At 45.5% G+C, this 12,225-nt stretch overlaps 1 protein-coding gene across 4 annotated transcripts in view; it reads right to left on the reverse strand.

Moving 5' to 3' along the window:
* LOC120511239 (glypican-5-like) overlaps positions 1-12,219 on the reverse strand; it is a 353,927-nt gene extending 341,708 nt beyond the window's left edge. For all 4 annotated transcript variants that reach the window (XR_005629689.1, XM_039728014.1, XM_039728013.1 and 1 more), the window contains exon 1: positions 12,024-12,219. Coding sequence is in view for 3 of the 4 variants with exons in the window: in XM_039728014.1 (XP_039583948.1) it covers positions 12,024-12,189 (166 nt within the window). In the remaining variant the exon portion in view is untranslated. The remainder of the gene's footprint in view (positions 1-12,023) is intronic.
* Positions 12,220-12,225: the final 6 nt, after the last annotated feature.

The raw sequence follows: 12,225 nt of genomic DNA on the forward strand, positions 1-12,225 counted from the left end.
GGATTTCCTGACATATCTAAGGCAAACCAGATTAGAAAGAGTAAATTTGATTATTGCAGCTTGAAACTGAAAATGCAATGCTTTAGCCAAATACAACTTTGGGCTGCTCCAAATGGTAACAGATATCTTTTTTCCCAAACTTCAAAACTAAGATTAGGAGACTAAAGCCAAGTGTTCTCTGAGCAGAAGTTTGAAAGCCTTTCTCTTGAGAGCTGTGCTTCCAATTCCTTTTTTTAAAGCCCTAGTCTGTTTTGGGAAGCCAGTGGTTTTTCTACATATGCTTTGTTCTCTTGCCTTCACACTCATTACACCATCCCTTTTAACTACCATGTAAAAAGAGAAGCAGCACCACACTTTTCAAAGCTGGATCTTCTTGTGAGTTTCAGGGAGGAAGTATTTTCACCACCATCACGGGACAACCATGAAAACCCCTGGGTGCTGCTCCCCAAATATCACTTAACAAGCCCCTGCCTCCAAAAACATCACCCCAGCCCTCCAGTTCCCACTTTTTTGTGTTTCCTTATTGAAGGACCATGGAGCAGGAGCACAGGACATTATGGTTTGAGACTGGATTAGAGGGATGGAACACCTCTCCTACAATGACAGCCTGAGTGAACAGGAATTGTTTAGCCTGCAGAAGGGAAGGGTTCAGGGTGATCTAATTACAGCCTTCCAGTACCTGAGAGGAACCTACCAAAAAACTGAATTATTGCCAAGAGCATGGAGTGACAGGACAAGGGGGAGCAGATTCAAATTCAATAGATTTAGATTCGATATTAGGAAGAAATGCTCTGCTGTGAGGGTGGTGAGAGCCTGGCTCAGATTACCCAGAGAAGTGATGGATATTTCATCCTTGGAATTGTTCAAAGCCAGGCTGGACAGGGCTTAGAGCAATCTGGTCTAGAGGAAAATGTCCCTGGGTTGGAACAAGATGATCTTTAGGGTCCCTTCCAACCCAAACCATTCCATGATTTCACTCTCTGAGAGACTCTCAGGACAAGCCATGTAAAGCCCAGCCATGCAGCATTCTGCAGACAGACAGACAGACATGCTTTGGGAAGGATAAACACAAGCTCTGAGCTGGAGCAGTAGAGAATGATCTGAATTTAGGCACAGCACCATGCCAGGGATGGCTACACTGCTGGCAGCACTGGATCAGAGGGATGTGGAGCAAGACCAAACCCACCTGGGGATGTAAACTTTACCCTCATCTTTGAGCCTTTCTCAGCCTGAAGAATAACTTCCCCACATCAGTAACAACTAAACATTGCTCAAGAATTAACAGTCCAAAACAGGGAAACACTGATAAACAGAGGGTTAAGGACCAGAGCTCCCCTCAACCTGAAAAATTAGAGATACTCAGACTTGCTATGGAAATCCCATGTCTATTTGCAAGACTTAAAATTGTGAACAATGTCATCTGATTTCAGTAGCCTAATTGCCACCTCACCCCCACACCTGCAGTACAGGAAACCACCTTCCACCAGCAAAATCTAGGGTGAATGTTTTATTTGAGTTAGGAGCAAATGCTCTCCTTGTCTTCAGGTGTCCCCATGCTGCCTTTCCACAAGAGTGCAGTTTCCCACTAGCAGTCCAGCAACTCGACTGCTGCTCAAAGTTTGATCCCTTGAAAACTGCTTTTTCTCCATGCTCACATCTATCACTACATGGCAAATCTGTGAATTTGTTATTTTACCTTCCTGATCATGGATTTTTATATCCCCACACTATGTTTGCTCCTTCTTCACAATACTCAAACCTATAAAGGAGGAAGAAACCTATTCTTAGGGCTCAAATACCAAGCGATAATCCTTAATGAGTCACCACATCTGGAATTCACTTCAGTCATTCCAGGTGCACGGGACCCAAACTTAGTATAGATTCATTTACACCAACAAGCTTATTGCTCGGGGACCAGTGCAAAAGCACAGAGCATCATTTCAGAGCAGAACAAACCAGAGCAGTTGTCATCTGAGTGTTACTGCAAAGAGGAAGGCCTTAAGAACAGGATAATGCTGTATTTTAGTAAGGAAGGGCTAGGTTTTGCATTAGGAAAAAACCTGTGCAGTAGGGTAATTAAGCACTGGAACAAACAGACAAAAAAGGCTGTGATCTTCTCTCACTGATTTAAACAGTTTATTCTGGCCACAAGCAGAGGGAATGGACCAGATGATCACTTCAGCTCTCTTTCAGTACTATTTTCTGTTATTATAATCTTTCAGCAGCTCTCAGCAGTGTATTTTTCTAATTACATCCAGTTTTCAACAGATTAGTCTGCCTTTATTCACATTTCCCAGCACAAACACCCAGAGCAAGCTGTTCCTGGACACCAGCTCCTTTGGCACTATGTTGCTGTACCTTTTGTGAGGATTTGGCCCTTAAGATCTCTCAAGAGTAGAGCTTTAATTTCACAGCACGGATCTTGCTCATTTTACTCCATATTTACCGAGAACAAAGGGAAGACTATGCAAATGCCCTGCTACTTAGACCTGAACAAAGTGGAAGCAAACATGTAGATGTGAATGGGAGACATAATGGTAGGAAAAAAAGCAGCCCTTTTCAAAAGTGAAATGACTTTGTCAGGGTCCCTTTGCACTACGTGCATGGATGATTTGTGACAAAACAAAAAAGTGCTAGCCTAGCACGTCACCCATGTCAGAGATTAGAGCACTTCAAAACCTTCAGTAGTTCAAGCACTTGCTGGAACTTGAAAGGCTTTCTTAGGCAGTGCTGAGCTTCTTTATGGCTTTTACACGACTTTGATGTGCACCTAAGAGTGAGGAATCTTAATCTGAAAGTTTTCTATGGAAACACCCATTTTGTATAATAAATCAGAAAATCTCATCACCCTGATTAACGTCGAGTCAGAAGTTTGCAAAAGTTTTTTTGCCAGAAGTTAAAGATTCAGAGTCATTGTTTTGATACCCAAATAAGAACCCTGAATTTCCAAGCACTTTAGTACTCTCAAAAGCTTCTATGATAATGACACTGGAGTAATATTTCTGATCATTGACAAAGTATGGTGTGCAAGGAAGTAGGTGCTTATGCAAGTGTCACTTTCTTCCCCCTTCCCACTCCCTCTTCAAAGCAAAGATTTTCAAGTTTTCCTTGAAGTTAAGGGATCTGTGGAAACACAATCAGTTTCTCCTGTGTTACAAAACCTCTTCTCTGAGTGCAAACATGGATGTGTAAACATCAGCTTCATTTCCCCCCTCACTACACACCCTTAACCCCTAGGAGCATTAATGGGAATTATGCATGCATAACGAGCACAGAATAGTCCCCTTATGAATAGGGGCCTTGTTGGAACAATGAATACATTTAACCATTAACATCTAGGATGTGCCCAACTATCCAATTTAACTAGCTGCCAAACAAAGCTACCATGACCTAGCTGATATTGTCAGGTTTGCCACTGCAGCTCTCTGAAATTTGTCTCTCATTTGTTTCTGAAGGAGGTGACAGTGGTCGGCGCGGGGGCTCTTTGTCACAGGGAGCTCCTCGCAGGAGGATGGGCTCCAGACCCCTGGCACATCCACCATGGCAGGGAAGAACTCTGCAGAGGCAGAGACCATGACCCAGGACGCAAGCAGAGGCATCAGAAGACAAAAAAAAAAATCTATATATATAAGTATATATATATATATATATATATATATATATAGCAAGCAGAGGCATCACAAGACAAAAAAAACATCTAGATATGTAATTTAAGTGTATATATATGTATGTATATATATATATATATATATATATATATGTATGCTGGCCATCAGTATTAACAGACAGTAAGAGCAGAGAAAGGCAGAATGTGGCACAGAATCACATAAAGTGGGCTGAAAACTACATTTCAAAATAAAAAAGTGGAAAGACAACTTCTAGGGGAATAATTTTGTCCTCTGCAGATCTGAAATTCCTATGCAATTGCCTGGCTACACTTGTTCTTTATTTCAGCTATCAAAATGCAAGCCAGAACCTGAGGAGATGTATCAATGATACCCTCCTGAGACTTCTGAGTCCACAAAATAAATGTAATGGTATCATCTGTGATACTCAAAATTCCTCTATTGTCTTAATTTCTTTCTGTATTCTTCCAGCTTGTGCTGTGAAATTTCACAAGTTAAAACTTTACTCATTATTCATGCATGTATGAATACACCAAGAAGGTAATTAATAACCCTCCTTTAAAACCGATGTACTGAAAAGACTAAAATAGATAGATTTATTCTCCTGGAAGTGCATGCACAGTGTGCACCCATAAGAAAAGGCAAGGTTGTGATTGCTCCATCATAAATCATTTGTGTAGCCCTGCTGAGCTGCCTGGTGCTGTACAATGGCACAGAGCCTCAAGAGGGCCCAGGACAGGCAAGCAATCCATGAAACTCATCTGCCAGACTGCCAGGGTCAGTGTTGGGCAGCACCTTGGACAGAAGTGAGCTCTGCTGACCCAGAGGGCTCCTCTGGCTGCCACCCCACTAAGCATGGAGCTTCACCTGCCATCAGACACCACAGAACACTGGGCACAGCACAGAATTAGCAAAGCCACCTGAGTTTCATTTCATCCTGAAAGGGGGAGGCAAACGTGGTCTTTAGGTTCTTCTACAGGGTGATCTGACAGACCAGAGCTGCTACAGCAGCTCAGACACAAAGGGCTCATCGTGTCACCATCAGCATTGCCATAAAGAATATTTATCCGCTGGAAGGGACAAAATGCAGCCACAAAAAGTGTCAGAGCAGGATGGCACAGCCCTGCTATGCCCACTCCACACACAGCACAGGCAGTTCCCTGTCCACACCAGGCTCAGGCCCCAGCACTCCTGGATCTACAGATCACTGGGTCAGGAAGGACACAAACCAGGGGAAAAACCTTGGGGAAAAACCACAAAACCTTGTCCTCCTCAGTCTGTGCTATGGAACCCTGTGCAGCCAGCTCTCAGCTTGAAGCTCTGGTTACTTTTGTGCATCTAAACAGAAGATACTGTGCAGAAATATTTTGTGTTTGGCCATCAAATAATATGCTGCCTCAAAACACTAAATCCTAACTGCTTGGAAGATTTAAGCAGGCTTGTCTCCCTATCTTATTCTATCCTTAGGATAAATCATTAAATATTAGCTAGATGCTTTCGTTCCTCCATTTGTGCTGCTCAGAAGTTCCTTGTATGTGAACAAAGCAAATACCTTTAAATATATCTTCATGGATATGAGGATGAACCTATCATCTTAAATGCTGATACCTAATCAACAGATTGATACACTCCACATAAATTTTGTCACAGGCCTGGCTGCTGTCTGGGAATTGACTCTGATCCATCAAAATTTCTATTTTCCCCTAGAAGCAAAAGCTGTGATCTGGTGTGTGATGAGCATGCATTTGAACTATTATTAAACATATGCCTCTTTATCATGTCATTTTATTCTTTCATGGGACAAAGATTCAATTACAAAGACTTTACAGTATTTGGAACTGGTTTTATACCATTTAAAAGCAAAACCATTTCACTACTCAGGGTGCATTTTACACATATCCATGCTCTTTACAGATCCTCAGGCTATGACATTTTTCATTATTAATCCTTATGAAAGCCCTTATTTATTTTGATGTATTTATTTTATTGATTTAGATAGCAATTATTGTGCCAACTTTGTTTCCACTTACCACATTAGTGCCTTTTCATTAGCACTGCCCTTTGGTTAAGAGCTCTCTCCTCAGACCTGCCACACTAGCATGGGGGTGTGGGAACATTATTTTTCTATTTTTTTCTCATAATCTGGTAGCAAAACTTCAGTGGCACATGAGATATTCCAGAAGTAGCTTTGGGGAGCCACCAGTATTTTAGGATGAGTCATTTCCTACTAAGCTCGTTTTCCATCCCAAGGTCCACTTCAACTCCAGAATCACCAGATCTTGAGCAGACCATTAAAAATGAAAATCGTTACACACTCTTTTCAGCAGAGATCTCAGAGAATGAACAGACCATGTGAATTGTAGCAATATTTGACTCAGTCTGACAAGAAGATTGTGTGCTGGGGGAGTGTAGGTTCTCTGCTGACCCCTGGATACCTTCCCAAGACATTTACAGGAAAGGCTGATCTGAGTAACTAAGTCATTTTTCTTCTCACCTGGACCAAATGTTCATGCAAGTCACCAAGGACAATGATCTTGGGGCTCACAGATATGAAAACTACAGGTTTCCATCTGGCAGTGGAACAGCAATTCCATCTTTATGAGGCATTAAGTAAGTTTAAACACATTTTTTCTGCCTATAGATTACTCCCAAGAGGGCATTACAGAGTGGGCAGCTGGTCCTGCGTCAAACAGAAATTTAAGACATGGGAAAAGAAGGGGAAAAAAGATGTTACTGCTGGCAAGACCTTGCCTGTACCCACAGCCATGACCAGCTTCAGGTTAACGCTTCTGGTGACAGTCTGAGCCTGAAGAGTGCTGTAAAATCCTGGAAAGATTAATGAAGGAAGGATCCTTACTCCAGAGGAGCTGCAGGCTGCAAAAGCAAAGCCTTCCTTCTACTCAGAACAGCTATTTCAGCAGGCACAGACCACAGCCCCTGACTGGATGAGAGAAGTGAAGGAAGGACAACCTTCAGGCTCAGCTTCCACTGCAGAAACCCAAGTAACTTCTGGCCATTTCCCTCACCTAAGGAAAGAATTAAGTGAAAGTCAGCCTGAAGAAGTGAAGGTGCAGCTCAGTGATAATTTTTCTAGTTTCAGCCTGCCACCCTTTCATGGTGGGTTTTCAGCAAAAAGTTGCTCACAGTAATCATAGCCTGTAGACAGGGAAACTGAGGCACAACTGTTCTACTCAGAGAAGAACAAAGATGGGAATAGAATCCATCTCACACTGGAACAGCCCAGCCCCTTCAAAAGGTATCTCACCCCCTTTGTGATATAAATCACCAAGAAGCCTGTGTGCTCATAAACAACTAAATATGAAGTGCAACAGGAAAAACACCTTCCACTTAACAAGCTGCAAGGTAATGCCAAGGACATTTCAAACTTGGGTAACAATCAGGTGTGCCGAAAAGAAACAGGAATCTCATGGAAACAGGACTATTTTTTGTGCCTTTTTTAACAATCACAACCACCCTACACAGTTCATCTGCACAAACAGACCTGTGCTCATCCAGCAGTGTGTCCTCCCAGATGTACCCTTCATCCACCCTGCTGAAGGCAGTCCCACACAACCACACGTGCAGGTGGGCAGAACACCCCACTGCAGCTCACACCAGAGGATTTTAGTCTCTCATTCTGATGGGGTAAAAACTTCCCAGACCAATACAGCAAGTCCATGTTTCCCCTGACACACAGCAGACACTGACAGAATGTTACTGTGAGCAAAATGCCTTCCTGCACTACACACTCACCAGGAGAACCTCGCTGCTCTCATAAGGGAGGCAGAAAAGCTGAGCAGTAGTAAAAGAAAAACAGCAGAATAAAGTGTGGCATGACCCACCTCATAAAAAATGGGCAATTTAATAGATATTCTTGGACATATACAAAATAGGGATCTAGCTCATGCTCCTTTCTCAACACACATGGAAGCTGTGCCACAGACTGAGGTGGGAAAAGATCCAGTCTAATGCATGCACCACATGCAGCAAGGGGCTTCTGGTGGGAATCCAGGACTTGTCTGTCATGATTCAGAAAGTAAAACAGTTTTAATGTATAAATTGCTAATGCACGTCCAGCTCCACAATGGGATATTCAATATAGACACAGTAATGAACACTCCTGCTGATTTAAGGTGCAGGATGACACAGGAGAATAAAGCAGCTTTTACTAGAACAAAACCTGCCCTTCAAAAGCATGTTCCTGAGCACAGCCTGGGCATCTTCTGCACTCTTTGTAAATCAGTAGTACAACAAGATAAAGCTAATCATCCCTTTGGTAGTTTTCTACAAGATGATTATTTATAAGGTATGGAGTTCCTAAAATTCTTTCACAAATGACGTATTTTCCATGCTTCCCAGAAACCAGCCCACTTCTTCTCTCTTCCTTACCATATGTTTACAGACTGGGGTGTTTGCATGCTCAGACACTAGTCAACCAGGCAGAGGGAGAACTGAGCATATGTGAATGAGCAGGATGTTCTCGTGGTTACACGATTGCCCAAGGAATCACAAGAGGACTTTTATTCTGGTCCTGCTGCCATTCACTGCCTGAATGTGATCGCCTCACGTCACAGACTTCACTTGGGCTCATCCAGCTGTCCTCCTGAGAACCTGGAGAGCAGTGACAGACAGGCACCACCACTATGCTCCATGTCCCAGAAAAACCTGGGAGTGTCTGGAACTCCTCCCAGAGCCCGTGCCAGGGCGCATGGAGCTGTAACACAACCCAGGGCTGGCAGGGCACGGCCAGCGCAGCCCCCGCCTGGCAGCCATTCCACACGGGGCAGCACGCGGCCCGCTGGAGCTGTCCAGACTCCCTGGAACCAAAGGCTTAGTCCCCTGGCAGGACTAACACAGCCCTTCACCCTTGGAGACTGCTTAGAATCCTCTCTCATCAAAATGTCAACCAAGGAGCTCCCACAAAAACACCCCAGCTCAGTCTGCGATAATCGAAGTACACAACTGGGGACACATTACCTCATTTCTCAGTCTGGGAAGGCACAAAAAGCCCTTCCTGTGGATCGCAGCCAAGGCAGGAGTACCTTCACCTGACCAATCTTTGATATTTGCAGCAAATTACCCTTGAAACATTCGTTTGTTCCAAAAAAATCAGGGGGCCAGAGAGAAGCACAGACTCCACCAGCAGAGAAGGGAGCATTACACACAGACCAAGCAGATCTGCAGTTTGGATGTCTTACCCATTCCACATCCAAACATGTCTTTAGCCCTGCACTCATCCATGGACTAGACTTCACAGTAGAAAAATATCTCATGTCTTTTGGGGGGAAGCTGTGGAAGAGAAATTTAAAAGAAAACTCCTGCTCATCTCTAAGAGCTCAGTCAGGTGACAATTTTCAGGCAGGATACAGCAAGATTCACACCACACCTTAAGAGCAAAAGCTCTTTTTTTTCCTTTAGGAGTCTCCTCCTTCCCTTAGCACCACATTTTATCCAGGAGGCTGGCAGGTCCTGCCCAAACTCTCCACCTCCCCTCAGGCCATGCTGGCAGCCCTCTCCCAGCACTCAGCCATCCCAGGAGCCTGGCTGCAGACCAGGTGAGCACAGGGAAGCAGCTCCCAGCCCACCAGTCCCTACCAGGTCACATCCAGGATCCACCAGCTGAGGGCTTCAGCACTGCAACCACAGCTAATGCCACAGGAGGGGGTCGGCTACTAATTCTCCTAAGCATTTCATCTGATTCCAGGTGAAATGGGCACCACCCATAAGAGGAGACAGAAAATTTACACCTGTCTGTCTGTCTGTCCGTCCCTCCCCAGGCACTGGGTCGGGCTTCTCTCCTTGACTGAGCTGCTGGTTTTCCTGAAGGGTCTAAAACCCAATAATCATTAAGACTTTAACCTCTGCCAGATTTGTTGCATTAGCTCATAAATACTGGTTTGAGATTAGCCAAGGGCTTTCAACACTTTGGTGACTGAAAATATCTAGTACACAGACAACAGGACTTGAAACAGAAGTCTCATTTTTTTAGAGAAAAGCCCAAACCAACATGCAGGCACCCCAGGGCAGGGCAGGTGTGGCCCACATGAGCAGAAGTGAGCAGCAATAAAAGGTCCTGGCACTTCACCCAGGGCTCAATTCAGCCCTTAGAGAAAAGGCCAAACCAACATGCAGGCACCCCAGGGTAGGGCCCACATGAGCAGAAGTGAGCAGCAATAAAAGGTCCTGGCACTTCACCCAGGGCTCAATTCAGCCCTTTGCTCCCCAGTGCCACCCCAGCTGCCCAGCACTCTTCCACTTTAGCTGACAGCCAAGATCTCCAGGGGATGCTTCAACATTTGTGTGGCATTAAAATGCAAAATAAAATGAGCCCAAACGTGAGGAGAAATGTGGGTATATTAAGATATATTCGCTGATACCAGCTGCCCAGGAAAATGCTGGAAAACACTTCAGTGTTTAATTAAAAGAGGGCACAAGACAGGAGGCATTAGTGCTCAGCAAGGGATCATCAAAGCACACCAGCTTTGGAGGAGCAGAGTGTGAGGAGAAACGTGGGTATATTAAGATATATTTGCTGATACCAGCTGCCCAGGAAAATACTTCAGTTTTTAATTAAAAGAGGGCACAAGACAGGAGGCATTAGTGCTCAGCAAGGGATCATCAAAGCACACCAGCTTTGGAGGAGCAGAGTGATACTCAAGATCAATATGCACCACTTGTTCTCAGCTCTGCTCCAACCCTCTTCAAAGGAAACCTTTATGAGCTAAAATTTAAAAGCATTATTACCCTCTCTCACTTTCTCTGTAGCCATTTCTTTTCTGGGAGCTTGTTACTGAACAGGGAAATTGGAAGGACACAAGAAGATAACAAAACCTGTCCACAGCAGCAGGGCTGGAACTAACTGAGCTTTAAGGTCCCTCCCAACTCAAACCATTCCATGAGTCTGTGATTCTCTTCAGCACCACAGGACCTACACCTTCCTTCTGAAAGCACACAACTTTTTGAGAAAGTTTCCTCTACAGCACTAGAGTTCAATAGGTAATGTAAATTCCTCAATTTAAAGTTGGAGGAACTTCTTCCGTGAAGAGCTCAGCAGAGGTTAAGTAAGCATCCATCACAATGGATGAAAAGCCTTGTTTTGCCTCTCCAAAACAACCACCATCTGATGCCTCTATCAGCACAGAATAGTAAAACCAAGCTTCAAAATGCCATTCCTGCAAATCTCTTCCTGCCAGAAAATGACAAATGATTCCTCCTCCACAGGTAACTCTACACCCCTGTGTCATCTCAACTACCTCATGCAAAGTGAAGATCACCAGCACTCTGCAATCGATTACAGCCGCAAGAGATCAGCTCAATGGCCTATCAAATTTAATCCCCAAGACAGAAACCCGTGCCAGAAAACATATCCAAAACTCATCTAAGACAAGGAGTCTTTCCATCAAACTCCACAGGCTTTGAATTTAACTACTCTCAAAAAAAAAGTAAAAATAATAAAACAACAACCCAAATTGAAACTTGTACCACTACACACCTATCTAAAGGCAATTGCAGTGGCATGAGGTAGCTAGAAATTGTGTCAGGAGATTGATATTCTCTTTTTTATTTCAATGCCGCAAACATTGTCTTTAAACAGATTCACTGAACTATTTAGATTGGAAAACATGTAAAAGTGGGGAATGTGACTTCATTATCTAGATATATGATACATTCACAAGAGTTTAATTACAAAGTGCTTCATCCCCTGACCAGGTTAGTTGTAGAATATGCAATTAAAAAAAGTCTATTCTTATTATCTATGCATTACTTTCCCCTTTCACTGCTGCCAGGCATTGTTCCCGAACTCTGAAAAGGCAAAACGGAACAACACTCTGCTCATCAACTTTCTCAAGTGCTGCAGACTTAGTGCTTAACTAAGCAAAAGCCAAGTTCTGTCCGCTGTATCCCTCCAAGGTGTCACCTCTGCCTCTCCCTATGACAGCGCTCCCGAATTCATCTGCAAGACAACTCTTCCCGAGTCAGAACTCACAGCGAATTCACCCGCCGTGTGCCGACCCCACACCTGGCCAGCAAAACGAGCCTGCCAAAACCCACCCGGCTGCGGACTCGCCCGCTCCCAGGGACCCTCCCGCGGGGAGCGCTGCCCGGCACCCAGCGCGGGGACGGCACCGCTGCCACACGCGGGATGGAGACGCCGCTGCTGCCGGGGGACACCGCCGAGCACCACCTGCACAGTGCAGCAGCAGTCATGCCGCTCTCCCTTCCCGGGAAACGCCGAGTTCTTTCAGCCCGCGGCGTGCCCGGTGCGCTCGCTGCCGCTCCCCGAGCCCTCAGGGCAGCGGCACCGCGGCACCCCGGCTGAGGCGAGCCCGGCCCCCGCCCCGAGCCCCGCGACGCTCCCGTGGCGGAGCGGCCACCCGCGGGTGGCTCGGTACTGACCGGCCGTGGGCACGTCGGGGACCAGCTTGAGGGGCCCGATCTGCCGCAGCTGGAACGCCGTCCGCACTTCGTGGCAGCTGGGGGACCTGCCCGCCGCCACCGCGCCGCACAGCCCCGCCGCCAGCAGCCACAGCCCCAGGACGGCGCGGCTCCCGCCGGCGGCCATCTCGCACCCCGGCCACGGCCGCGGGCGGCCCGAGCG

This window comes from Passer montanus, unplaced genomic scaffold, assembly GCF_014805655.1.
Source record: "Passer montanus isolate IOZ18808 unplaced genomic scaffold, ASM1480565v1 scaffold63, whole genome shotgun sequence".
NCBI lineage: Eukaryota > Metazoa > Chordata > Aves > Passeriformes > Passeridae > Passer > Passer montanus.